The sequence below is a fragment of the Talpa europaea genome, assembly GCF_964194135.1.
Source record: "Talpa europaea genome assembly, chromosome: 10".
NCBI lineage: Eukaryota > Metazoa > Chordata > Mammalia > Eulipotyphla > Talpidae > Talpa > Talpa europaea.
In genome coordinates this window covers 49,138,131-49,164,715 of record NC_140077.1, presented here as the reverse complement: position 1 = coordinate 49,164,715, position 26,585 = coordinate 49,138,131, and the positions used below count along the sequence as shown (strand labels likewise).

Below are 26,585 nucleotides of genomic sequence, written 5' to 3'. Positions count from 1 at the left end.
GTGTATGTGCAGCCTATGCTATGCATACAGATTCCTATACTAGGTATGATGCCTTTCCCTTCCTCTCTAGCCTCTTATATGTAGGTTTGCAACCTATTCCCTTGATGATCCAGTGACATCTAACATCATGTTCTTCATAAACTGTGGCTGTTGGGGCCAACAGCATGACAGCAAGCGGCCTAGAAGAGGGCTGGTGTGTGCAATGCTGTGTCATTTGAACATGATCATGTACATTCATTATGTCTCCTCTTTTGCTGATCTAAATGAAGTCACTCTCAAACACTGGTATGTGCTTGAATATATCATACACCACCTTTCTTATCAAGCCATTGCTGAGAATCCCTTTGAGGTTTTAAACATACCCACTGTGGATTGAGTAGTTTGGTGATATGGATCACTACCCACGGCTCGAATTTATCAAGAAAATTCTGCCTCTAGAATTTACCTCCCTGAAGGAGTTGTAATGTTTTTTTCCCCCCGGTTTCATCTGTTAATGACCAGAAATTTAGTGACATAAAACAGCTTGTGGGAGCCCCTAGCCCAGGACTCTGCAGCAGGGGGCTCCGAGAGGAGATAACATTTGTTATCTCACAATTTCCATGGGTCAGGAGTCTAAGCCTAACTTTGAAGGCTCTGGATCTTACAAGGCTGCAATTGAAGTACAGGCCAGGATGGGGAGGTCTTACCTTAATTTTGGGGTCTTCTTCCAAGCTCATATGGCTTTTGAGAGAATTCCTATCTTTGAAGTTGTAGAACTCCTGGTCATTCTATTATAGCTCCCTACCTGTTCCTCTACAGCTCAAATAATTAATTTTTATTGTGAGTGGATTCACTGACAGACCCCAGTGAAGTGGTTTCGCACATAATTGTTAAATGAGTCATTACTACATTTAAATGTAGCTATTTGTAAACAATATTATTTTCCTTATTCGTTTTTCAGGAACTTGAGGACAGAGCCCTGAAACATTCATATTTGTCTCCCTTTAGGTGTCTAGCTCAGTTCCTGTTTTAGCAATGCTCAAATCTGCATTTTGAAAAATAGAGATTAGGGGCAAGAACAAAGGTGGGTATAGGAGAGCAAGAAAGGGTGTAATTAGCGTGAATTTGAGGAAAGTCAGGCTGGAAGCAAACAAGGGAGGCCCCAACACCAGCCATTTTATCTAAGCTCCACACAAGACTGCGCCTCCTCACGTGACGTCAGGGGCGCCTTCAAGAAGCTGAAGCTACACCTATCGCGAGAAAGTTACGTCACTCGGTGTCCCGCCTTCCTCGAGTTCTTCCCACTCCCTCGTCCTCACTCCCACCTTGAAGCAGCCGCGTGTGACGTCAGGACGCGACGCGTGCGTGGTTGCGGCGCAGGGGGCGGGCCCGCGGCGCAGCGCCTGAGGAGGAAGTGGTGCGGGTTGTTGCTGCCTCAGCGCGCGCCGCTGTCTCCCCGGGCGCGGAGAGTGGCCGCCGTCCCCGCCGTGGGTCGCGCTGCTCTCTTGATCCCCTCCATGTGCCCCGGCGCCCGTGCTCCCCTTCCTCAGGCCGCCGCTTGTCCCGGGGTCTATGGAAGTAATGGAAGGACCCCTCAACCTGGTGAGTGGCCCACAGAGGACAGAGTTCACCGTCGGGCGCCTTTGCCTCAGGAGCCCTGTGGTGGCCCTGGCTTGCCGCTGACCCTCGAGGGAGGGTTGGCGTCGGTGGTCTGAAAGGCCGGGGGGCTCTGGCCGCTCCGGGCTAGCTGTCCCAATCCTTGCCCCCTCCGGGGGGTCCACGGGAAGCTCCTGTGTCCCAGTTCCCGCCTCCTCCGGGCGCCCCCTGCCGCAGAGTCCTGGGCTAGGGGCTCCCACTAGCCGGGGCTGCCACCTCCTCTCCAGGCCGGAGGAAATGCCTCCATGCGCCACGTAGCCACCTTCCTGCAGCTTGGAGAGACACCGAAGCCGGCCAGGGCAGAAATGGATGGTAATACTGGTTTTAACTTCCAACACAGAGGGCCTGAAGTCTGAACCTGCCCACTCTGGAGAGGTGGAGTAATACTCCCTCTCATCCTCGTTTCCCCCCTTTACCTACTTTCTTCTGCATCCACTGAGTCTCCCAGCACCAGTAACTTAGAGGCAGTTGGAAAAAAATAGCGACTCGTCGCGTTTAGCTCAGCTTCATCATTTTAGTTATGGAAAATACGATTGTTCTTTTATTTTCTCAGAAAGAGTGGTGATGGCTTCTATGTTTACGTTTTTTAGGCAGTACAGGTGTTGCGATCAAAACAACGGGAAAATTGAGTTCTTTTCTGACGGGCTACTGCTTGTTTTGGTTTTCCGTTGAGGTAGTTACCTGTTTTGGATACAAAAGTCGGATGACTTAAAATTGCAGACAGCAGAAACTTGAAGAGTCGCAGGTTTGCAATTCAGTTGCAAAGGTGGGATTGGAAAAAAGGAAGTGTGGTTAGTTTCTCAGGTTGAAATTCTGACCTTTAGTGGTCAAAGGGCTCTGGACTAGATTGAAACCATTCTATAGAAAAGCAGTAAAGGCTCGTTATTTAGATTGTGAAGCTAGATTGCTTGGATTCTGGCTTTGTCATTTAATAGCTTTGTGACCTTGGACACATTAGCTGATCTCAGTATGGTTTGTTGTGAGGATTAAAGGAGTAAATAGGTGTAAAATGCTTAGGCTATTGGTACTTGACACATAGTACAATGTAAAAATTAGGTATTATAACCAAACCATAAACCATTAATTTAAAATCTGACATGTAAATGTTTGTACTTGTTGAGCCTGAAAAAATGAGATCCTAGGACCTGAAATTATGGTTCCCAAATGACTGGTGCCAGGTTATTTGTTGTGGGAAGTGCCTTCCACTTTTACTGAGTTGAGGCCTCTCCCCATTAATAAAGAGTTGTTTATACTTAAAGAATTAGTCCAGATTTGTGAGTTTTTAAGAACCAGGGAAATACCTTGCACTTTTCTTGTTTTTAAGGTGACATATAGTTGTAATGAAATAATTGGATGACTCAATACTGAAATTTCACAGGCATATTATTAGAAATAAACAGCAGTTTACAAAGTGCTTCAAAGTTCAAGTGTCCTTGCAAAACGACCATTGGTTCAGTTCCAGTTAGCTTCACTTTATTTGGCTGCAGGCTGCAGACTATCCAGCCAACTGTCCCACTAGTGTGGTCACTTATGAGAAGATTGGAACTGGGTGACAGTTGTAGATGGTGCAGCAGAATCACCAGTTTAGGACAGATTTTTTTCTAGTGGAAAAATTTGAAGAGTCTTGTTAAGCAGGCTAGCATAATTCCATTATACAGTCATCAAATTTATGTGGACAAGTATCAGAAATTTGGCATCTTGAACTCTGAAATCATTTGAAATGTGAAAGACCTGAGTAGTTTGGTTGTTTGTTGGAAGATAATGATGGGGCAGAGGTTAAGATTTACTTGAATCTTTTTAATTGTAAAATTCCAGCCAATGACAGACTTTTGAATTTATTGTCACTCACTTTTGAAAGACTGGGTTTTTTGAAGACAGCACACATTCTTTTATGTAACAGCCAGCTTAGAATCCACTGAGTCAACATGAGATACAGTTCTCAGTACAATGATTTAAGGAACGCCTTTGAAAATCATAGTACAGACAAGCTTTTTCTAATGCATCATAGTATCATCCACATTTATTGCATAGTGACTTATGATAGTACTTAGATACATAATCATGCATTCTCAGAACAATATTGGAATTTAGTAAGACCTGTTTTCCAGTTTTACATATAAATAAGTCTAGATTGATAGAAATTAAGTACTTAGATTAGTGACTTAAATACATTATGGCCCAAAACTTACTTTGTTATCTCTTTCTATTAGCATCTCGCTCTAAGTGATTGAGCTAATCAGCCACCCATATCACCTCTCTCTAGCACTGTTTCTATGTTAATGTACTCATCATTTTTAGTTTAGTATGATCCTTATACATATACAACTGTAGACTTGGTGTCAACATTTAGTGCTTCTGCTCTAGTATTGATTGATTTATATTTGGTTGTCAGTAAAGGCCTGTAGCCTCATTTCCTCACAGTGAATTTTTTTCCAGTTGTATTCAGAAATATTTGACATGTATCAATCAGTGTATAAGCTTAGGCATATAGCATGATGGCTTGGTTTAGATATATTGTGAAACAGTTACCACAATAGATTTAGCTAACATTCATATATAAATACAACAAAAAGAAGACAGTGAAAGAAAAAAGCCATTTTTCTCGGGATAACTTAGAATTTGCTGTCTTAACTTTCCATACACCACACAGCAGTGTTTTACTAATTGTATCTATCTCTAGTACTTATCCTATAACTGGAAATTTATACTTTTTATTACCCCCCCCTCCCTTTTCTGGTAACCACAAGACTGATCTCTTTTCCTATGATTATTTTTTTAAGATTTATTTTTATTTGTATATGCATAGAAGAACTGGGGTTTAGGCCAGAGGTGTGGGGTGGTGAGAGGACTCACCCAAGACAGAGTGGGGAGCAGAACAGGCAGATCTACTGAAATATACTGCTGAAGGGAGCAGAGGGCAAGACAGGAGAGATATGCTGCTCCACGTGGGTTACCTCCTTGACAAGGGATCAGACTCGTGGTGCAGTGGCTGGTGATAGCTTGATAACACTGAGACTTTAACTTCCTGTGCCACCAAGGAGGTCCTATGATTTTTTTTTAAGACAACATATATGAGATAACACAATATTTGTCTTTTTCTACTTGACTTAGCATACTTCTTTCAAGGTCCATGTTGTAAATAGTAAGACTTCCTTGTTTTTTATGGCTAAATAATACTTTATCGTGTATGTTGTATAGAGGTATGTAAGTATACATACCAAGGTATAAAGGTATGTAGGTATACATTCTCAGGTATGTAGGTATGTATTATTCATTCAGCCATCTGTGGATACTTCGGTTATTTCCATGTCTTGACTTTTGTAAATAATGCTGCAGTGAACATGGGGGTACAGATATCTTTTGAGTTAGTCTTGTTGTTTCTTTTGAACAGATTCCCAGAAGCAGAATTGCAGGATCATATGGTAGTTACATTTTTAATATTTTTGAGGATCCTCCAATACTGTTTTACATAGTGGCTGTACCAGTTTACCACCTAACAGATGTGCACAAGGGTTTCATTTTCTCCTCATCTACCAGCATTTCTCTTTCTTTTCTTGATGATTGCCATTGTAACAGGTGTGAAGAGATATCTCATTGTGGCTTTAATTTGCATTTCTTTAATGAGTTGTTCAGCATCTTTCAGATCTTTTGCCCATTTTAAAATTTAGTTACCTGCTTTCTTGCTGTGTTGAGTTGTATGATTTCTTTAAAATTTTTGGATACTAATCTCTTATCAGATATATGGTTTGCAAATATTTTTCCCATTGCAGGTTGTCTTTTCATTTTCTGGATAGTTTCTTTGGCTGTGTAGAAGTTTTATGGTGTGATGTAGTCCTATTTGCTTGTTTTTGCTTTTGTTCTTGTGTTTAGGTGTCATAACCAGAAAAAATCAGTACCGAGACCCATGTCAAGGAACTTTACTCCTATATTTTCTTTTTTGTGTTTCATGGTTTTAGGTCTTACATTGAAGACTTTAATCCATTTTGAATTAGTTTTTGTGAGTGGTATAAGATAGGGGATTCTACTTTTATATGTGAATATCCAATAGTTTTTGAACTTTAAATAGATTTATTTCTTCCATTTTTTTACTTTTTGTCAGTATTTAATATGGAAAAAATTATAACTTAAAATTACTTAGTGTGTATTTAGGCATTCATGCAATACATTTCATTGTTTTTTAAGATTTTATTTATGTGTATAAGAACTGGGGTTTAGTCCAGAGGTGTGGGGGGTGAGGGGAGTGGTGAAAAGATTCCCCAGGGACAGAGTAGGGAGCAGACTAGGCAGGATCTACTGAAATAAACGGCTGAGGTGAACAGTGGGTGAGGCAGGGGAGGTTGTGCCATGTGGGTTAGCTCCCTGGCTGGGAATGGAACTCATGCTGCCGTGGTTGATGATAGCTTGATAGTGTTGAGACTTAACCCCTGCGCCACCGGGGAGGCCCTCAAAACTTTTAATTTTGACAATGTGAGCATAGGTAGCAAATGTCAAAACTTGTGTGAGAATTTCTGGTTCTTTTGTTTGCAGGCTGTCTGGGAAGTGATGTGAGACCTTAATTTATACATGACAGTTGCTCTGTTTTTGCTTACCTACTCTGCAGATGCTTAAGGATAGGGTCCCTTTGACTACATGGAGAAAATTGCATTCTGTTTTAAGTGTTTGACCCTTAAGACAGATGAGAATGTGTAGTTACTGAGCTCCGCTCCAGAGTGGTAATTCTTCTCATCCAAGAACAGGAATCAGATACCATGGTCCAAAGAATGGTATTGTATATACCTGGAATCTTTTAACAATCACATGTTAGTATAATCTTGCTTGGAATATTTCCTTGTTGCCCTGAAAACTTTCAAGAAAAATTTAGCCTGTGTCACAAGATAGCCAGGGCTTAATGGAATCACTCTGGGGAAAGGTGGTAGAACACTTAGCTGATCCAACATTTACTAAGTGCTGGGCCTGCCATTGGGCACTTTACATGTATCATTTATTCTGTCCTCACCGCAGCTATGTGAGATATTTCTCTATACTCTCAGTTTACAGGGGAAGACATTGAAATGCAGTGTAAGTGGTGTTTGTGGGATTTGGAAACAAGATTCCAAATAAAATATTGATCTATTAGATCAGTTTTTGCCTATTTGTTTTGAGTGATCCACAATTAGAAATTTTTACATAATGACCAGTATATGCATACATGTATGTATATTGCTGCAGAGTTGCTACATTGTGGAAAGTGCCTCCTGGAGTTGTCCAGGATGCAGGTATCCTCAAAATTTCACCCAAAGTAACAAAAAATTTAAAACAAACTTTCTGCTATACATGATACACTCTCGTTTTTACTATTAAATTTTTTTAAAGTGCTGTTTGTGACAAGACTGAATTGATTTTCCACATCACTGGTGAGTTGTGTCCTATAATTTGTCTTCATAGCCATTCTGAAAAAAGCAACCTAAACTGGAAACTTGAGGAGGAAGAAAGCAGCATTCTGTGTGTGAGAAATTGATCTTTAGCTTTAAAATTGAAAACAGCTCTTCCTGGACTTAGGTAATACTTGAGCAGTTATCTTTGGTGTGATTATAATACATTGATTAGGCAGTCAGTTCAGACACTACTTGCTTGTAGGAGACTCCTAGTGATTTAATTGGGGAAGGGAGTGTGAACAAGTTTTTTCCCTTGCTTTCCACTGAACATCTTACCGCAAGCTTTAGGAATACATTAGCTTCTCCTCTGCTACCTATTTGGTATTGTGTTTGGTATGGTGTTCCTTTTCTTTTAATCTTTACATACTGTTTTCCCCAGAGGTATAAAAATAAATGGAAGGTAATGAAAGACACTATTGTTTTCCTTTGAGAAAGAAAAAAATATTGAACCTATATTTGTAAAGTAGTTGGTATGTAGTAGAAAGTGCTTTTTAGTGAGGGAAGTTAGTAATCCAGTTGTTAGTGCTTTTGTTGGTTGCAGATGACAGAAATTCATTTCCAATTAATTTAAGTATTCCTTTGGTAAAGTGGGATAATTTATTGGAATCATAAGAAAGGTATAGGGGAGAGCAGGGGTATAATATAGGTGGATCTAAGAGCGTACAGGACCTGAGGCTCAAAGATAAATCAGATTCTCCCTCTCTTGCCTCTTGACTGCTTTCCTCCTCTTTGCAGACTGTTTTCTACCTGGCTAACTCCTGATTGTCACAGAAACTGTATCCCACTACATAGGAACAAGAACATTTCACACAGAGGGGAGTAGAGCATGTAGAAAGTGTTGGCTATCTGAGAAGAAGGATCCATCAAGGGACATATTTGTATTGGGCACACAGAGTAAGACATTACTCTTTACCCATTTGTTTTACCCACGATGACTAAATTTGAAGCTGTTTTACTTTTGAGAAAGGTTTTCAAACACTTTCACTCAAGAGGGAATAGGAAAATTTTGTTTAAAGTGTCCTAGAGATTGAAATAATAAATGGGGTGTACCAGTAACACATTCTCTTTCTCTGTGTGTATGTATATTTATATATTATTTTAGATATTTCAGAGTTCTAGTCTGTAATTTCCTTTGAAATACGATAATGTTCTGTCTGCATTTACCAAGTTTTGGGCTTGTTGCTAACCCTCACTGTAATCTCTTCCATTCTTCTCTCCGGTTAACCATTCTTTCAACCATCTAGCCACCTGACAAATATAGGTAATTACTGTGTGTCAGGTATTATTCTGAGCCTCAAAGACTCAACAGTGAGTAGACAAAATTCCTAGTCTTATGGAACTTTCTTCTGATGTTTCTCATTTTCAGTCTGTTGTCTTTCTTTTCTTTTTTCTTTTTTTTTTTTTTAATGTTTTAAGAAAGTCATTTTTATTCCTTGCTGTTAATTCCAATATATGAGTCATCCCTGGGTCAGTTTCTGGTATCTTTTTATTATCAGTCAGTTTTACTTACTTCATATGTGTAGTATATTGATACCACACATTGTGGGTGATGTTTGTAGAGTGAATGTTATCTTCCTCTTAAGAGTGCTGAGTTTGACAGTTAAAATACTGGCAGATCATCTTGATCTATGCCTAGTTAGGCTTTATTACAATGGATCTGTTTTAGTCTCACCCACAATGACTAGATTATGGTCCTTACTACCAAGGCTAGTCTTTCTGGGGCCCCACCCGAAAGCCCTGGGTATTCACCAACATTACGATATTCTTTCTAGGTCCAAACTGCAACCTATCTCCCCAGTACTGTGTGGCTTTTGAAATCTTTGCTTGGAGCATCTGCTTGGCCTCCTAGAATTGTGCCCTGCATGTATGCGGAGCACGTATTTGGCATTGGCCAAGGACCTAAGGGAATTTTTAAGTGTGTATTTTTAGGGTATCTTCCCTATAGTTAACCTCCAATCCTGGATCCTCCTCAAATTCCAGTCCTTTGGCTCTAACTCATCTCCTCAGCCTAGTAAAGTGCTGCCTTCTGCTTCGGCTTTATATTCCTACACTCCACTTTAGAAAATACCCTCATAAAGGAAGCTGGGATGAATGCAGGTCTCACCTTGTCGCATTTCCCAATTCTTGAAAATACAGCATTCTGTTCTTTTTGTTTAGTATCTGTAAACTGTTTTTTTGTTTTGTTTTGTTTTGTTTAACTTTGCAATTGTTAATAGCTGGAGAGTAATCTAATGCCGGCTACTCCATCATAGCTGGATCAGAAATCCATGTTTCCATGAGAATTTCTAAAAGAGTCTTAAAATTAAGTCTATTTATTGTAAATCCTAAATGTCAGAAAGTAGTTGAATGTGAGATTGTAATATCATGCTCCATATCATGTAATATCATGTAATATCATGCTCCATACTGAAATGATAGTGTATCACGACTTCATAAGGAATTGACGCATTCTACCTACCTCTTTCCCTTTCCCTTTGGTATTCACCATTTTGTTCTCAGATTCTAGCATTTTATTACTTTGTTTGCCTTGTTTATTTATATTCTACTATGAGTGAAACAATCTGTATTTGTCTTTCACTTTCTAATAGCATAATTATCTGGGTCTATCCATGTTGTCAAAAAGGCATGACAACAAGGCATGTTTCATCTTTTTATAAACAGCTGAGTTACTATCCATGCCACAACTTCTTCAGTCGTTGGCCAGTGGGCATTTAGATTGTTTTCTGTGTCTTGGCTATTGTATATAGTGCCACAATAAATGTATCTTTTTATTAAAGTTTTTCATATTCTTCAAATAGGTAGGAGTAGAGTTGTGGAATCGTATGATATTTCTATTTTTTAACTTTTTGAGGAAAATATGTTTTCATTAGAGACTGTACCAAATTACATTCCCCATTCCCACCAACTGTGTATAAGAGTTCTTTTTTTTCTCCACAACCTTGCCAATACTTATTTCCAATCTTATGGATAGTAATAGTTATTCTTACAATCTAAAATTGCTTATTGTAAAGTGGCTTTGAATTATTGGGTGGGGTTTTTTTGGGCAGATTTATTTTTAGCTTTCTATTTTCCTAATAAGAAGTGATGTTGAACATTTTTTGCATTGGCCATTATTGTATTTTCAAAGAACTGTTTACCCAGATCTTCCCCTTTTTTTATTGGATTATTTTTCCTGTTGTTGAGTTGTATGAGTTCTTTATGTATTTTGAGTATTAATCCCTGTTGGATGTATGATATGCAAATATCTTCTCCAAATACGTAGGTTGCCTTTTTGTTTTGGGGATTTCTTTTACTGTACGGAAGTGTTTCAGTTTGACGTAGTCCTATTTGCTTTTTTTTTGGCTTTTGTTTCCCTTGCCGTTGGAGTTGAGTCTCCCCAAACATCTCTGAGGTTGATGTCAGTGAACATATTGTCTATGTCTATATAATCTGTGGTTTCAGGTCTTATATACAAGTCTTTAATCCATTTTTAAAAAGATTTATTTACTTATTGAAGATTTATTTTATTTATGCATACAAGAATTGTGGTGTAGGCCAGAGGTACAGGGAGGGAGAGAATTCACCAGAGACAATGGGGAGCAGAACAGGATGGTCTCCTGAAATACACAGCTGAGGGCAACAGTGTGCAAGTAGGAGAGGTCTGCTGCACCATGTGGGTTAGCTCCCTGGCTGGGGATCCAACTCAGACCCTAGCAGTGATAGCACTTAACCCCTTGGCCACCAGGGAGGCACTGTGCATTGTTTTAAATAGTGATCTTTTTCTTTGAAAAAAATAGTGATTTTTTTTTTTCTTGTCCATGACTATTCAGTTTTCCTAACACCATTTGTTTCCTTTCTCCATTGTATGCTCTTGGCTTCTTTGTCATTAATTAACTGTTCATATTTATATGGGTTTATTTTGGGGTTCTCAAGTCTGTTCCATTGGTGTGTGTTTCTCTTTTTAGTCCATATTGTTTTGATTACTATCACTTTGTAGTATAGTTCAGAGCGAAGAGTGTGTAATACTTCCATTTTTCTTTTCTTCAGGATTTCTTTGGCTTTTTGAGTCTTTTGTGGCTCCATACACATTTTAGTATTTTGTTCTGTTTCCTTGAAAAATAACCATTAGGATTTTGATAGGCATTGCATAGATTCTCTGTATTGTTTTGGGTAAGATGCCCATTTTAATAGTGCACTTCTTCCAATCTGTGAACACAAAATATTTTCAATTTCTTTGTATTTTCCAGTTCTTTTAACACTGTCTTACACAGTATTGTCTTATACCCCCTTTATTAAGTTTACTCCCCAGTATTTTATTCTTTCTGATACAGTTGTAAATGGAATTGTTTTCTTAATCTCTTCCTGTTACTTGTTTACATATAGAAATGCAACTGATTTTTGTTTATCGATTTTGTATTCTGGCACTTTACTGTATTTATTTATTCTAGTAGTTTTTTTAATGGGATCTTTTGGATTTTTGATGTATTTTATGACATTTGTGAATGGTGATAGTTTTACCATTCAAATAGAAGGAGTTGATATGAAAGAAGCTTGAATTTTACTATGTGATAAATAATTTTCCGATTATTACACTTTTTTAAATCATACAAACTAGTGAAGGAGGCTTGTTGCAAATTGACAAATACAAATTAGATCAATATTTTTAAATGACATTCTATGACTGTAACTATTGTTTAATTTGTAAAGAACAGAAGAATTTGGGTCACTGGAGTTGAATGCCTGGTGTTAACTTCAAGATGGTTTATTAATAGAGTTGAGAGAAATTGTCAGTCCTTTCAGAGATTACAGTTCAAGGAGCTTACTCATTACTTAAGTTATAGATAGAGCTGTGATTTTTTGATGTATGGCAACAAACAGCATTACTTCTTGACTTTTTTTTAAAAGTTTTTTTTTTTTCCTAATTCGGGGAACTTAGTAATGTTTGTCTTCTAGGCCCATCAACAGAGCAGACGGGCAGATCGTTTATTAGCTTCAGGGAAATACGAAGAGGCTATTTCTTGCCACAAAAAGGCTGCAGGTGAGTATTTTTTGTAAGAAACACTGAATCAGAAACTGGAGGTGAATTTCTTTTCTCCAATATCTTCCAATATACTTTATTTAGAATGAAAGTCTTGCTAGTTATGATGTGTTGTTGCCTTGCATATACAAGGTTGTACTGACCTACTGGAATATTAGCTTGCATTACTCTCCAAGTGAATTTGTGGATTCCCAGATTCTCCTATCCTGATCTTTCTAAATCATGACTATAGGATGTACTATATATTGTTAATTGATTTTTGTACACAGCTTTTTGAGCTTGAAGATATCTACAGATAGAAGCTGATTGCAAAATGACAGCCATTTCGTCTTACTTATTTTAGAAAAGGTATTCTGGATTTCAGGTTTCATTTTGGGTTCTGAAACTATTAAGTAATTTAATTCTAACCGATTCTTTTTCACTGAATTTCTAATGTTAGGAACGCTTTCAGAAAAGAAGCTAAAGAAAGATCATAGGAAAGATTTTAGATGGGTTTGCATTACTATCTTAGTATCATACTGAAGATAGTATTCTTTTAGCTATGACATTTAGAATTATTAGCTGCTTATCAAAGTCCTCATTTTATGCCAACTAGTCATTCATACAACCTGGCATATGTTGACCAGAGAAATAGAGCTTCAGGATCATTTGTAAGTAGACTAATTTGTTTGCCAACAAACCTAAAAGTTCTCAGGAAAGGGTTTACACTATATCCAAAATGAATGTTGGTCACCTTTCATTGAGCAAGTCCTGTAGTCTTTCTCCTAAGGCAAGGCGCTTTTCTTTCCATCCAGGCCAGTAAGCTGATCAAAGCCGATGTTCTTTCCTGACAGTCTGCTGCTCCTCTGAAATGCAGACCACACAGTGGATAAGTCCTCTATGTCAGTGATTTTTGCTTTTAAGTCAGTAATTTTTAGAGAAAATTTTAAGTCTCACATTTAAAGAATTTCACTGAAGTATACCTCTTCAACTGTAGGGCTGCATGTATGTACTCCATAATCTACGTGTATTTTTATGGTGGTTTTATAAGACATTTAACTTGGGAGCTAATGCTCTTTAAATCTTTTGTTATCATGTGTTATTGTGTATCAGATTGTTGAATTTGTAGTCACTCTAAAGACAATTTCTGCACTATTTATGAAAGCCCTGTTATAGATGAAAATTATAGTGAAATGATACTTAATCCAGAGTGTTCATGGTTACTCATATGTAACCTGTGTTACAACAGTGATCAGTATAATTGGTGTGCGGAGTAGAAGGATATTCTGAATATATAAAAAGGCAAAAAGTTTCTTTCATTCCTAATCTACATCCTGTCTTTATTTGAAGACTTAAAAGTTAATGTTGTTTTTAACCACAACCCACTCCCCACCTCCCAGGATTTAGCATTATTAGGAAAACTTTTCTCTTTACAGCAGGTATAATTACATTGGTGTAATTCTCTTTGATACAGTCTCTTACAGTCCTGTTTCCGAAGTGGATATCATTTCTTTCAGGACAGCTAAAAGAGCAATAACTTAACTGGGGAAGTTGTTACCAGCCATTGACAATGATTAGAATGCAAAATTTTCAGAAGATGAGCTGCCCTCTGAGAACAAATTTTAACTAGAGCTTCCCAGGAAATTATAGTGATATGAAAATGATTCTGAGCACATCACTTTTTGTTATTCTGAGGCAATATTTGGTATGTATGTACAGACAGGCTGTATAATTTGTACTTTGCGACTAGTTTAACAGATTCATGAGACACTAGTAATAGATTTTTTTTTTTAAGAAGTAATAGATTCTTTAGATTGTTAGTCCTCCCCCAATCATTATCTACTTTAAATTTTAGCCTGTGCCATAATTAAATGAAGTTAATTTTGACCAGAATTGTTAGTTTTTTTTTTTTTTTAAGATTTATTTTATTTTATTTATTTATTTATTTATACAAGTACTGGGTACAGTCAGAAGCGTGGGAGGGTGAGAGAATTCACCAGAGCCAGAGCAGGGAGCAGAACAGGCAGAAGGACCGAAGTACACTGCTGAGGGGAGCAATGGGCGGCAGGAGAGGTCTGCGCGCCATGCGGGACCCTCCTCCGTTGGCCAGGGAGCAGCCGGGGATCGAACCAGCGCTGCAGAGGCCGCGGGCAGCTTCGCAACCCAGCACTCAACTGCTGCGCCACCAGGGAGGCCCCAGAATTGTTAGATTTTTGGGGGATAAGTATGACTTTTCTAATTGATCCTATTGTAAATTTGTGAAGCAAGTCCACGTGTATGTAATCAGACTAATAATTTTTTTCTTTTAAAACAATTTTTTTTTAAAGGCCCAGGTTTTAACTTCAGATGTGGGAAATACTTTCAATGGCAGCATGTGGCTCTTGTTGAGTTCTTTGTCCTTTGGGAACTTACTATCCTTGGATATCCTCTTTTGTCATGTTAGTTTCAAGGTTCTACAAAGGGAGGCATTCCAGCTGGTTTAAGCTTGGTTTTGTGAAACTGTTCTATTTGTTAAGAAACTGGACTTGAGCAAACTATAGTTCTGCAAACAGCTGTACACACAATAGGAAGAATGTCTAGGAAAATTCATCCAAGCTGTATCAGAGCTAATAATGTCTCAACAGAATTAAATGTGTATAGAAGGAAAAGAAGTAGCCTATATGCAGCCATACAGACTTAATAAAAGACAAGAAAAAGATGAGGGGGGAAAAATGTAAGTTTGGCTGGAGCAAAGGCTATCCATCAGGTTTTCTGTTGGGGAGGGAGCATGCATTTAATCTGGTAAAGAACTATGATAGAATCTGGCAGACAATAGTTCTGAGTCATGAATTCAGAAAATCATTTAAATATTTGGACTAAGATTAGACAGAAAGCAGTGTCTTCTGGTATCTGCAAAAAGGAACCTAAGGCACGAATAAGAGATGCTTAAAATAAGAGATGCTTAAAAGTTTTTAGTGAACTAATTGTACGTGTTAATATAACTTGTTATTTATGCCCCTCTTATTCTAGTCAGGATATAAAATACCTTGCAGAGGAGTACAATAAAATATATAATTTAATATATGTAGATAAAGAATACCATGGAAAGGTGAAATGGGAAAAGATTGGGAATATAGTTGACAAAATATACCATGAGTTCTTACATGTTCAATAAAAGAAAGATGTTGCCTTAAGCTTTCTAGCAATCAACTCAGGGAAGAAAATTTTGGATGTTTACAGTGATCACTTAATTCAAATAGATTAATTACCCGAGAACTCATACTACAATCAGAGTCTATTTAGTTATTGGCCATTTGTGGTCTTAATAATATATTGTCCTTAACTTAATTATAATGAATATGTCATATAAGTACTTAGGACTTTTAACTACCTAATGGTGGTTGGCTGATAATGTAGCTCAGAAATAATTCAATAAAAGCACTTCTATAGAAGGCCAAAATAATATAGTTTACGTATTTTTATGGATTAAAAACTCATTAATAATTAATAATCTCTTGATATTTTGTGAGCGCATAATGATAATGGGGTTTTGATAGTTTCATGTTTAATTTTAATTCTCTTGGCCCATTTTTCTGATTAATTGTAAAATCAGATATGATTACCACTAATATCTTTTTTTGGATAAGTTAGGAATCCTGTCCTTTTTTTAAAAAAAAAAACTCTTTACCTTCTTTTCAGGAACAGGATAATTGTGCAGCAGAATTGCTTATAAGACCAGTTCTCTTTGTCATATGAAGAGTATTGAAACTCTTCCTCTAACCTGTTAATTACAAAAATGACACTCAGATTTTTTTTTTTTTTTAACTAGCATATCTTTCTGAAGCCATGAAGCTGACCCAGTCTGAGCAGGTGAGATACTTCCTCGACATCTGCAACAAGGGTTAGAAATATTTCCTTGTGAATACTTAAATCAGGTATCAAATTAAGCATGGTGCCCCTCTCAAAGCACTAATCAGAAATAACAGCAGTTCCTCCAATTATGTCATTTTGTTACAACTCTGGTACGAAAGAAAAATGATTCCAGTCAGGGCCATTTTCTGTGTGGAATTTGCGTGTTCTCCTGTGTCTGCCTGGGTTTTCTCCAGGTACTTCAGTTTCCTTTCATATCCCAAATACATGCACACTAAGTTCATTCATCTACCTAAACTGTCCCAGTCTGAGTGAGTGTGTGTGTTGAGGGGTGGGGAGAGGGTGTCCTGTGATGGAAGGATATACTGCCAGGATGTGTATGGCCCCTTGCAACCCTAAACTGGAATAAACGGGTTGGAAAATGAATGAGCACAACTTATTATTTATTATTAGAAGTGTTTTAGGCCTTAATTTAGAAGTTTGGTGATGTTTTTGTGACCAGAAATATGTGTAGAAACTTGTTTATATCAATTATCTAGAGGTAAAATAGGTTTCATTTCACACACACACAAACATACACAATTCACCTAAAGTCACAGTTTTTGAGAATCTGTCAATAACCTCAGGTCAGGTCATACTGTATATTAAATGGGCAAGAGTACTTAAGAATGGAAACTAAAACTAAAGAACCATTCCTGGCATGGCAGGCAGAAATCTCTTTTCTCTAGTGGTTACACACAGACTTTAGATTGCTAAAAATGAAACCCCTTTGGAGAACCCATTTAGAGAGTGGGCCTTTCCTGGTCATTAGCTTAGTTGACTGTTAGTTCACAGTAGTTAAACCAGCCTGGCCAAATGGAGATCATTTGGACTTCCCTTTCCTTGTCAAAGACAATGTAAGTTGGAAGAGCCCCCCACTGCCTTTTCCTGATTTCCTAAGCAAAATTTGTTTCCTTGGTGACTTAATTGTCCTCTTTGTTTGGGAAGGGCCTGTTTAGGATTTAAATTTTTCTTTATCCAAAGATGGTTTCTCATTATGAAGGTACAAGTATGTTGGAGGTACTTGGTAAATATGTGTCTAGCTGAATTAGCAAATGTTTCCATGAAGGGCTATGAGTGGCAAGGGGGGAAAAGACCCTGTTCTACTTCAGACTGAATCAGGTGAATCTAGAGTTTGTATTCCACCCCTTCGCACTGAATTCTGACTGCAGCACTTCTCGTCAGACATGTAATATGGGTGTTTGTTGAGCCTTCTGAACACCCTGTTGACAGAAAGACTAATTGCAGAAGTAATGTTTCAAGAGGCAAGTCTTCTTGTTTTCTGCTGAGTACGGTAGCATTACAGAGGGGTAAGGCACATTCAAAACTGAGGCGATTCACCATGTTGATCTGGATTAGGACTTCTGACTTCCTGAATGGTGTATTGTTTATAAATGAATGTTTTAGCTGATCTAGAAAGAGTTAGATAATTTGAAATTTTTTTGAGGGGCTATTGAATTGCAAACATAGTGTATTAATTTTAAGTTTATTGGATTACTTAGAAAGGAGGATCTGAGAATAATATTTACTGGACATTAGAAGAGAGTCTTAAAAGTTAAATTGTACCTTTCCTTCTGTATAATAGGCTCATTTATCACTGGAACTGCAAAGGGATAGCCACATGAAACAGCTCCTCCTCATCCAGGAGAGGTGGAAGAGGGCACAGCGGGAGGAAAGACTGAAAGCCCAGCAGAGCACAGACAAGGATGCAGCCGCCCAGCTCCAGGCAGCCCACAAACCCTCTGCTGAGGATGCAGAGGGACAGAGTTCCCTTCTTTCTCAGAAGTACAACCCTTCCGCAGAGAAGCACCTGCCTGAAATTCAGAGGGTCTTTGACAGGGATCCAGACACACTACTATTTTTACTTCAGCAGAAGAGTGAGCCAACAGAGACATGCATTGGAAGCAAAGCCCCAAAAGATGATAAAACCATTATAGAGGAGCAGGCAACCAAAATTGCTGATTTGAAGAGGCATGTGGAATTCCTTGCGGCAGAGAATGAAAGATTAAGGAAAGAAAACAAACAACTAAGGGCAGAAAAGTCCAGACTTCTAAAAGGTCCAGTAGAAAAGGAGCTGGATGTAGATGCTGATTTTGTAGAAAAGTCAGAGTTATGGAGCTTGCCACCACACTCAGAAACTGCTACAGCCTCCTCAACCTGGCAGAAATTTGCAGCAAATACTGGGAAAGCCAAGGATATTCCAATACCCAATCTTCCTCCCTTGGATTTTCCATCTCCAGAACTTCCCCTTATGGAGCTCTCTGAGGATATCCTGAAAGGACTTATGAATAATTGAAATGGAGGCCCATAGAAGAACTAAGAAGGAGAAAATACAACAGTACAGTTAATCCAGAAGGAAAATCAAAAAGGGAAAACCACTGCAAGGGTAATCCCGGAGATGCTTCGTTGTCTGGCTTACTGTGGAGAAGAGGCATTGCCAGGACTCGGAAAACAGTCACTGTGAAATATGTCGCATATCTTGATTTACTGACTAATGATTCCAGACTTGGCAGACACTAAACTTTTGGAGGTTCACTTTCTCCTGATACAAACCAAATGACTTTGTTGCTTTTCAAGCAACGATTGTTTTTCTTATCTTCAGGGTTAAAATGCGTAAAAGTATGTTCTGTGTAATTAATCTATAATGTCATAAATGATAATGCAAAACCTAAATAATATGGTGGCCCAAGAAGCTGCCTTGTATTTGAAACCTGCTTTTTATCATGCATTGACTGTATGCATTTTGTTATGCACATTTTGTTTAATGTGGTGTGCACAACACACCTTTCTAGATGAAACTCTGTGTGCCACACTTTGCACTACTCATAACATAATGATAACCTCAAGACTATCAGGAGAAATATTTAAGTTTCCATTTATGAAGAAAGGAACCAAATTATTAGTTATGCTTTTTTTAAAAAAAAATTACCAGTTTACATAATTAATCAGGGTGCATTTTAAGTTCTAACTTTATTATATAATGCATCATTTGAAAATTTCAAGGAAATATCCTTTTTTTAAATGATGCCTGAGTGGAAGTAATGCTAGTTGGAAGTGTTTGATTGTAAGAAATCAATAAAGTAATTTGTGTTTTAAGTCTGTTGAATGTGGTTGGTAGTTACAAAGCAAGTTTTGTGGCTGTTGTGTTGTAAATTTTGAATATGAGGTTGAACAGATTAACTCAGATTTAGTGTTACAGATTTTCTTCAGTAGTTTAGCTAGCTTTCCCTAGAACTAGAGTGAAAGAGAACAGTTTCTTGAAGTTTCAATATGCCTCCCACCACATATAATGTAGTAGCCATCCCGAAAGAGTACAGAGGGTAGGAAACACTGCTTGGCGGTCTCTCTGCAGAGCCCAGTGCCCTTCCAGTGGTGGGACAGGGAAGAGGAGGATGCAAGTGGAACATCTGGGTACAGGCTACTGTGTGTGGTTAAAGCATGGGTTTCATTTACTGTGTGGAATTGTGGGAGTGCACCACTCTGCCTCCCCTGGGGGACCAGGGACAATTTGGGTTGAGAGGGTAGGTTTAAGCTTAACTGTCTAGTAATGAGGCTAGTAGAAGTAAGATGAGATGATGTGACTAGTCACATTTCACCCATCTCATCTCAGCACAGAGGAAACCAAAAATATTCTAGTTTCTTGAAAGAGTTCTCTAAGTCAAGTCAGTGTCCATCTGTGTTGCATCCCAGACTCAGAATATTTGCTTCCTTAACCTTCCTTAATAAAACCTCAGATTTAAAAGTTTGTTCAAAAGTAAACTATTAACCTAGCCCTTTCTAACAAAGGAGCTTTGTTATATTTTGACACAAATGTTTTGTAAATCACTCTACTTTGCCACTACCACCTTCTCCAGCCTTTCCATCCTGTGACTAAGAGCAGTTCAACATGTTTTTTACAGAACCTGTTCCATACATTTCCTGATCAAGTGCATGTTAAGTGACTAATGTTATTTTAGAAGTACTAATTTGTGCTATTTAGTACCCTTGTTTAATCTGATTCTTAAGTTTTGTGTGAGCCTTTACTTGAACATACCTGCCTTTTGACCAAGATTACACCATACCATTGCAACATGTTAGTACAGTCTCTTCCAGAGTAGATAAAACAAAAAATACTTTCTTCAACTGTAAGAACTAGCCGCTGGGCGCATAGACCATGTCCTAACTGGGGTTTTTAGATGTTCTTGTATCTTCTTTAGCTCAAGGCACCAAAAGGATTTAAAAGCTTGCTTTCACTAACAAGGTTTTGTGCATGTGCAGGAAATTTAGGTGCTCTTGTCCTTTCTTACTGAGTGCTGACCTTTTGCTGCTGAATCCAGATAACTAGGTGGTAGTAAAATGCCAGAAAACCTGGTCCTGAGTTCTTATTTTCAGCTTTTCACAGAATTCACTTCTTTCAGAAGGTAAGTGTATGTAGTTAAGAATCTTAGTTACGCTGCTATACTACACAGGTAATCATCAGCTGGAAATCATACAGATGAAATAGGAAGAAGACATTTCCAAAATAATCTCAAAGCCATTGTCTATCACTGGTATACTATCAAGGTTATCAAAATAATGAGAATATTTCATCACTAGGTAAGTCTATTCAAAATGTTAAATACATTATCTCCTTGCTTTGAACAACTCTAGATGCTTTTTTGTTTTTATATTGGATGGCATAATTTTTAGGGCCATTAAGACCTATTTATGAAGGAACAAATTGAGGCCCAAAGATAGAATTATGTGAAAATGTACACAAGATGGGGAGCAGAGCAAAGCAAAAAAGGTCTTTCCTAGGAGTCGGGCTATTTTTACTTGCCAAACTGGTGGCTGAGTTGTCATTTCCTTACTGTCAATTTCTTTGAATGGCACACAATGTACCACTGTTATTCTGCTTCCCATGAAGTTGGGAGATCTGGTGAAAATTGGGTTTGTCCTTAACACTCAGTTGGAAAAAGCCTAATGTCTATTTTCTGTGCTTTTTTCATTTATGGGGCTATGTGTGATGCGTAGGGTGTTTCTATACTCAAGAGTCAAGACAAACTACTAATAGACTATATATATAAAGATCAGAAGTGATCTTTATCATAATCCCATTGTGGCCTAATTGGAAACCTCTGTAGAAGCAAGTGACATGACTGCTTAAGAGTACTTTCAAGTTGTTTGTTTTTGTAGCCAGTCCTATTAAGTCACTGCGGACCAACAGTGCCATCTAGTGGATGGGGATAAACTGGTTCTTGTTTATCAAATGGGGTGTGGTGGACTACGGTTAACAAAAATTTAGTTGGTAACTAGTAAAACGTACTTTAAATACGCTGTTTAGTAAACATTCTCATTTGCATAGCTTATGAATATGTATAGAGGAAAAAAAACAGTGTAATCCAAATACAAGTACCAGATATTTAACAAAAACCACCTTTCCTTTGGTCACCGTAACTAAAGAATAGTGTAACCTTCATGGACGAATTACCGGGATCAGAGGATGTCTGGAACTTGGACAGGATCAGATCATGCTAAAATATGAAGAAATCTTGGAGAGGCACATGTGAATTGTCCTAACAAAAGTAAGTAACAGCATTTCCTATCTGTGGTTATGCAATGCTAATTCTATTTGTTGGGTCATAAAGCTATTAGAAACAGTTGAAATATTGAGACAATTTTCACTGAAAAAGCAGTCACCTGTCTTACCTTTTAAAATATCAGCTGAGGGTAGTGGCTCCTAACTTGTTGAACACCACAGAAAATATTCAACACCAGGAACAACACTAGGTATCCACAGGAGAAGTGAAATTCTGACAACAGATTTAAAACTGCTAACAGTTGGGAAGATGTAATTGTAATACTTAGAACAAAATGCAGACTCCTAGGTAGCCTAAGTGAAGCAGTCTATGCTGGACCAAAATGTCCTGCATAGTTCCTCAAAAGTTCCAATGACCAGGAATTTCAATGAACAGCAATTTCTCACAGCTACAATTTCTAGAACTTGTACATTTCTTTTAAAACACAACAGTGTCTTGGGCTCAATCTAAATGGCTTTAATTGCTGCTTTCATTTCTCTGGAATGGAATGTGAAATACACATCTCATGATAGTAGATGTGCCATCCTAATATCCTATTTTTTCGATCTTGTAGCTTGATGGGCTTTAGAAAGCTTTGATTATAAGAATCTTGTCCAGCTCTAGAATTGTTTTGAAATCACAAATTTGATTATCAGGAAATAATTTTAGTATAATGTGAATATTGTGCTAAGGGGCATTTCACGTGCAAGAGAAACAAAATGACGCCTCTTAAACCAGGAAGCATAACACACAAAACACTTGCCAACACCACAGACACTTGCCAGCTACCTTTCTTCTTGGTAACCAACTATCCACTAGCCACAAATGTCCGCCTCTAATGTTAAGAGTTTTCCCTCTGATTTCAGATAACCTGCCTTTCACCACCTCACAATCTCTCAAACTACAACCCTTCTAATGCCCACTTCTACTTCCAAAGCAAACTCCCCATGTCTTTCCAAAGTGCCATATTTGTGGTTTCTATTCGAAACAGTTGAAACTGCTACTATTTTATTTCAGTGTATCACTGATATTTTTTTAATGTTATGCCCGAAACCCATTTTTCCCCTTTAATTAAGTCTTAGAGTTTTTACTGGGCTTTGCACAGTGCAGTAATTTTTATGGACTAATGAAAATCAATCTCCTTTCTCAAAAGGTTGTAGGCTGGCTTTCCCCCCACATCTGCAATGTTAAAAAATTAATTAAAAGTATTTGTTTCCATGGCCTCCCTGGTGGTTAAGATGCAACCTATGAAGCTTCCATAGCCTCTGCAGCACAAGTTCTATCCCCTGCTGGTCAGGGAGATACCCACATGGCACAGCAGACCTCTTCTGACTCGCCCGCTGCTCCGTCAGCAGTGTATTTCAGTCATTCTGCCTGTTCTGTTCCCCACTCTGTCTCTGGTGGGTCCTCTCATCCCTGCACCTCTGGCCTGTACCCCAGTTCTTGTAGGCATAAGTAAATAAATCTTTAAAAAAAAAAAGTATTTGTTTCCATAAAACGAGTAAATTATTTAAAAATCTTGGTGAAAAGGTACCACATGTGCCACAGGTGGATTACCCATTTCCCAAGAACTAGAGGACAAAATCAATAGGTTAGCTAAAATTTCAGTTACCTGATTATGAAAAGCACCTCAGATCATCAGAGTGTCTGGTGTGCAAATAATTTGTACTTTAGAAATGGAGAAGAGACTACACTTCCATGGCTGTGACATACCCTGGAAGATGGCTTTTGGATTAAATCCTTGAGAGGGATTTGTCCACGTCACATTCCTTTCCTACAAAGGCAGTTCCAGAAGTTGATTTTTTGTTCCCTGTAGAAGTCCTGTAGAACAAGTTGAAGAGTTAATTTTTGTACTTCACATTTGAACACGTTACGTCACAAACAGCTAATATATACATGGATATGTCCACTTTGCTGTTCTCTTTTATTATGTTTGTTGAAGGGTTGTGTAAGTACTACCTCTTCTGCCTTGACCCAAGGCCACATGTATTATACTCTTTTAATACTTACCGTATTTAGTATTGGAAGAATCCTGAGGGATTATATTACCAGTACCAAATATAGTGTTGAATGAATTTGCCTGAATAAACTATAAAATACAGCTCTGTCCTGTGATCTCCACATTGTAACTGTTTTGCAAGGCACAAGTGACTGGGGGCAATCCCTGCATGGCCTTTATCATGAACTCCTTCCACTTAATAAACCCATATGACCTACCCTCGTACCGTTTCCCTCCATTTTCTGCAATGGCCTGCTAGGACCTGGCAGTCAGTTCCTCACTACGCTGGTGGAGTACTTGACTAACCCTCCATGGGAATCAGTCCCCATGTAATTTTGCACATCTTCATTCCCATTCACTGATAAAGCTATCCATTTTATCTGTTCAAGTCAAAGCCCACGGGGACAGGAATGTTAGATGCATTTGTCATCGGAATGTAACTTTACTCAAATGTAGTCCAATTCTGACCGCCACATATAATGAATGCATGTTGTTCTTGGTGTGGTCTGTTGATCCTGGGACTGAGGTCTTTATCATGGACAAGACACAGGAAACAGGAAAGACCAAAAATCCTGCAGCCTTTGCAACTGTTGTCTCATTTACAAAGAGCTGACTGAGCAGCTGGTCAGTTGTGAAAATCTTCCTAGCCAGGAAAGGGAAATCACTTTGTAGGTAGTCGGCGATCAAGAGTTTACCAGCATTTCATTCTTGTTTGAAAGTCATTTTGCTTTCATTAAAAAAGTCAGACTGGTTACTATGAGGCAAAATATTTTATTAGTTGCTGTATCTTCCATATAGTTTCAAGGCATAACAACATTATTCTGGGGTAATTTTTGTATAACTTGGGATATCATAAGTTTTATAGTTAAGCGGAGTTTGAATCTTGGTTGACAGGCCTGGTGGCCTGTAGTTCTCTATCTTGACCATTCGCTCACCCCATTCATAGTGCATAGTATATTGATTGGTTGTAGGATGGGTTAGGCAATCATTTTTTCCTTTCCCATATCTGACAGTCCTCATGTGGTCTGAGAAAGCATCTTTGCTAGACTGGCATCTAGAAATAGAGCATGTTGAACTGATAACCTACAGTATGTAACACACATAGTAATGACATGAGAGCGATTTTCCTCTGAAGCTCACCAGCAAGACTACTTAAGATTACTTATTGGCGAGTTTATTAAAAGTCCATAGGCCATCTACCAAAAGGAAGTAAAGGAAATTTAATAATGATTTGTTATGATCCCTAAATGTGTGTCAGAAGAGAAATGGACTTGGATACATGTAATTATTAATCAGAAAAAGGAGTAACATTTAGACCCAAATGATAAACTAAGAGTTGTTTAAATATTCAACACAAGTTTTTCTTTATGAAATCTCCTCGATTTGAAGTTTTTAAATTGCACATTAATACATACTCTATTACTCTCTGGACAAAATAGGTGTTTACCACCCTGCATACGGGTGCAGAAAACAAGGTAATGGTCAGGAGTAATTCCATCAGGCATATAATCAGTGACAACCGTCCTACTCTCCAGAAAGTCAAATGTCCTTCATCATGTAATCATGGTTCTCTCTCACTCTAGGCTTACCAAGAACAAGAGGTCACTAGCACGGAATTCAGACCAGAGGTAGCATATTCTCATCAGGTTGGTTTGCTCTGAAACAAGCCATGCTGCTTGTTTTGTTCTGCCATAGTTTTAGCTACTGTGTAGGAGTTATAATATGATTAAAGGTGGTTCAAACAATAGCAAGAGAAGTGAAAACTTTTTGGGTGAAAATTTCCAAAAGAACTCTTGGCAGACTTTTGGTCATCAGTAAGTAGTCTACTCTAGATTTAATACCTTGACTTTAAATTAATTTCACGCCACAAATTAAATCAGATGGGACATATGAAAGCATTAAGCAAATATTCACTGAGTGGAGGCACATTTGGAAACATGGTACTAAAAATTCAACTCAACTAAGAATCACAATTATTCAAAATACCCCATAGGCCAGTTTTTTTCTAGTTAAGTAGTCATCTTCCATTAGCTCTTGTGCATTAATATGAAACATACTCATTCACAATCTTGGCAGAATCTTGCTGAGCAGAAGGTCGCAAAATAGTCTACATGGAGCTAAAAGAATGTCAATATTGGCAACTGGTTAAAACTAACTTGCAAAGTCACAACTTGGACTACCACTTTTTTTGTGTGTGTGTGCGCCTTTCAGATGAGAAGGCTACCCCCCTTGTTATCCTGCAGGTGTCAGTGGAGGGCTACATATTTCCAGTAAAATTCAAATGGTTAGATTCAGCCTCAAGCAGCCAACTGATAATCAGACATTAAACCAAGTCTGCAAAGTAAAGAAACTTAGTCAAATTACACAGTAAAGAAAAACTCAACAATCAACCTAGGCTGATTGACTTTAGATTCTTCCCTGCCACCTGCTTGCCTGCTCTCCTTTTCACCACCCTGAACACTCTGTGAGCACCTATCTCTGCTATCTGAAACTGTCCAGGTACATACTCTTATAATCACTGCTTTCAATATTCATGTATGGGTTTCTCTATCAATTTAAATGTGTTAAAAAATAACCAATGTTGCTGTTTGCTTTGGTAGCACATATACTAAAAATCCTCAATGTTGGAATTAACTGTTTTCTTTTGTTTAGTTGGGCCATAGGACAAGTAAGCTGAGGCACTTATTTGTGATGGCCCATAAAGTCTGAACAAACCAGTTTTTGATAAAGTCTTTTTAATGGAAAATGTAAAACCCCTTTCAACTTTAATGTACAAAGCCATATGTAACACTTGCACTTTAACAAATAAAAGCAAGCCAATGTTTTAAAAAAATACATCATTAAATGTATATATGTATATATTTACATAGCATATTAAGTTTAATATTTAGCTTTAAAAGTTCACATAAATTTTACCAAAATGAGACAATTTTAAATAAATTACACCTTTTGAAAATGTTTAATTGTACAGTCAATAGCTTCAACAAAATATTGAAGTGTCTGTATTTAGTATCTACTTTATATACTTTATATTTTACAAATTTTACAATTATTTGGCAGTAATTTGATTATGACATGAATGCTGTGCGATTCAGCAATTTCCCAAAATGCAGGCA

At 37.9% G+C, this 26,585-nt stretch overlaps 1 protein-coding gene across 2 annotated transcripts; it reads left to right on the top strand.

The window, feature by feature from the left end:
• Nucleotides 1-1,496: 1,496 nt before the first annotated feature.
• NRBF2 (nuclear receptor binding factor 2) lies at nt 1,497-18,233 on the top strand (the record flags this gene model as incomplete). Of its 2 annotated transcripts, XM_084244680.1 has the most annotated exons (4): nt 1,552-1,581; nt 11,982-12,066; nt 15,854-15,894; nt 17,519-18,233. In XM_084244680.1, the coding sequence occupies 4 exons, from the start codon at nt 1,552-1,554 to the stop codon at nt 18,227-18,229; spliced, it is 867 nt and encodes a 288-aa protein (XP_084100806.1). In that variant the 3' UTR covers nt 18,230-18,233. The 2 variants fall into 2 exon arrangements, with proteins under 2 accessions (XP_084100807.1, XP_084100806.1); XM_084244681.1 differs by lacking the exon at nt 11,982-12,066 and having other exon boundaries at nt 1,497-1,581.
• Nucleotides 18,234-26,585: the final 8,352 nt, after the last annotated feature.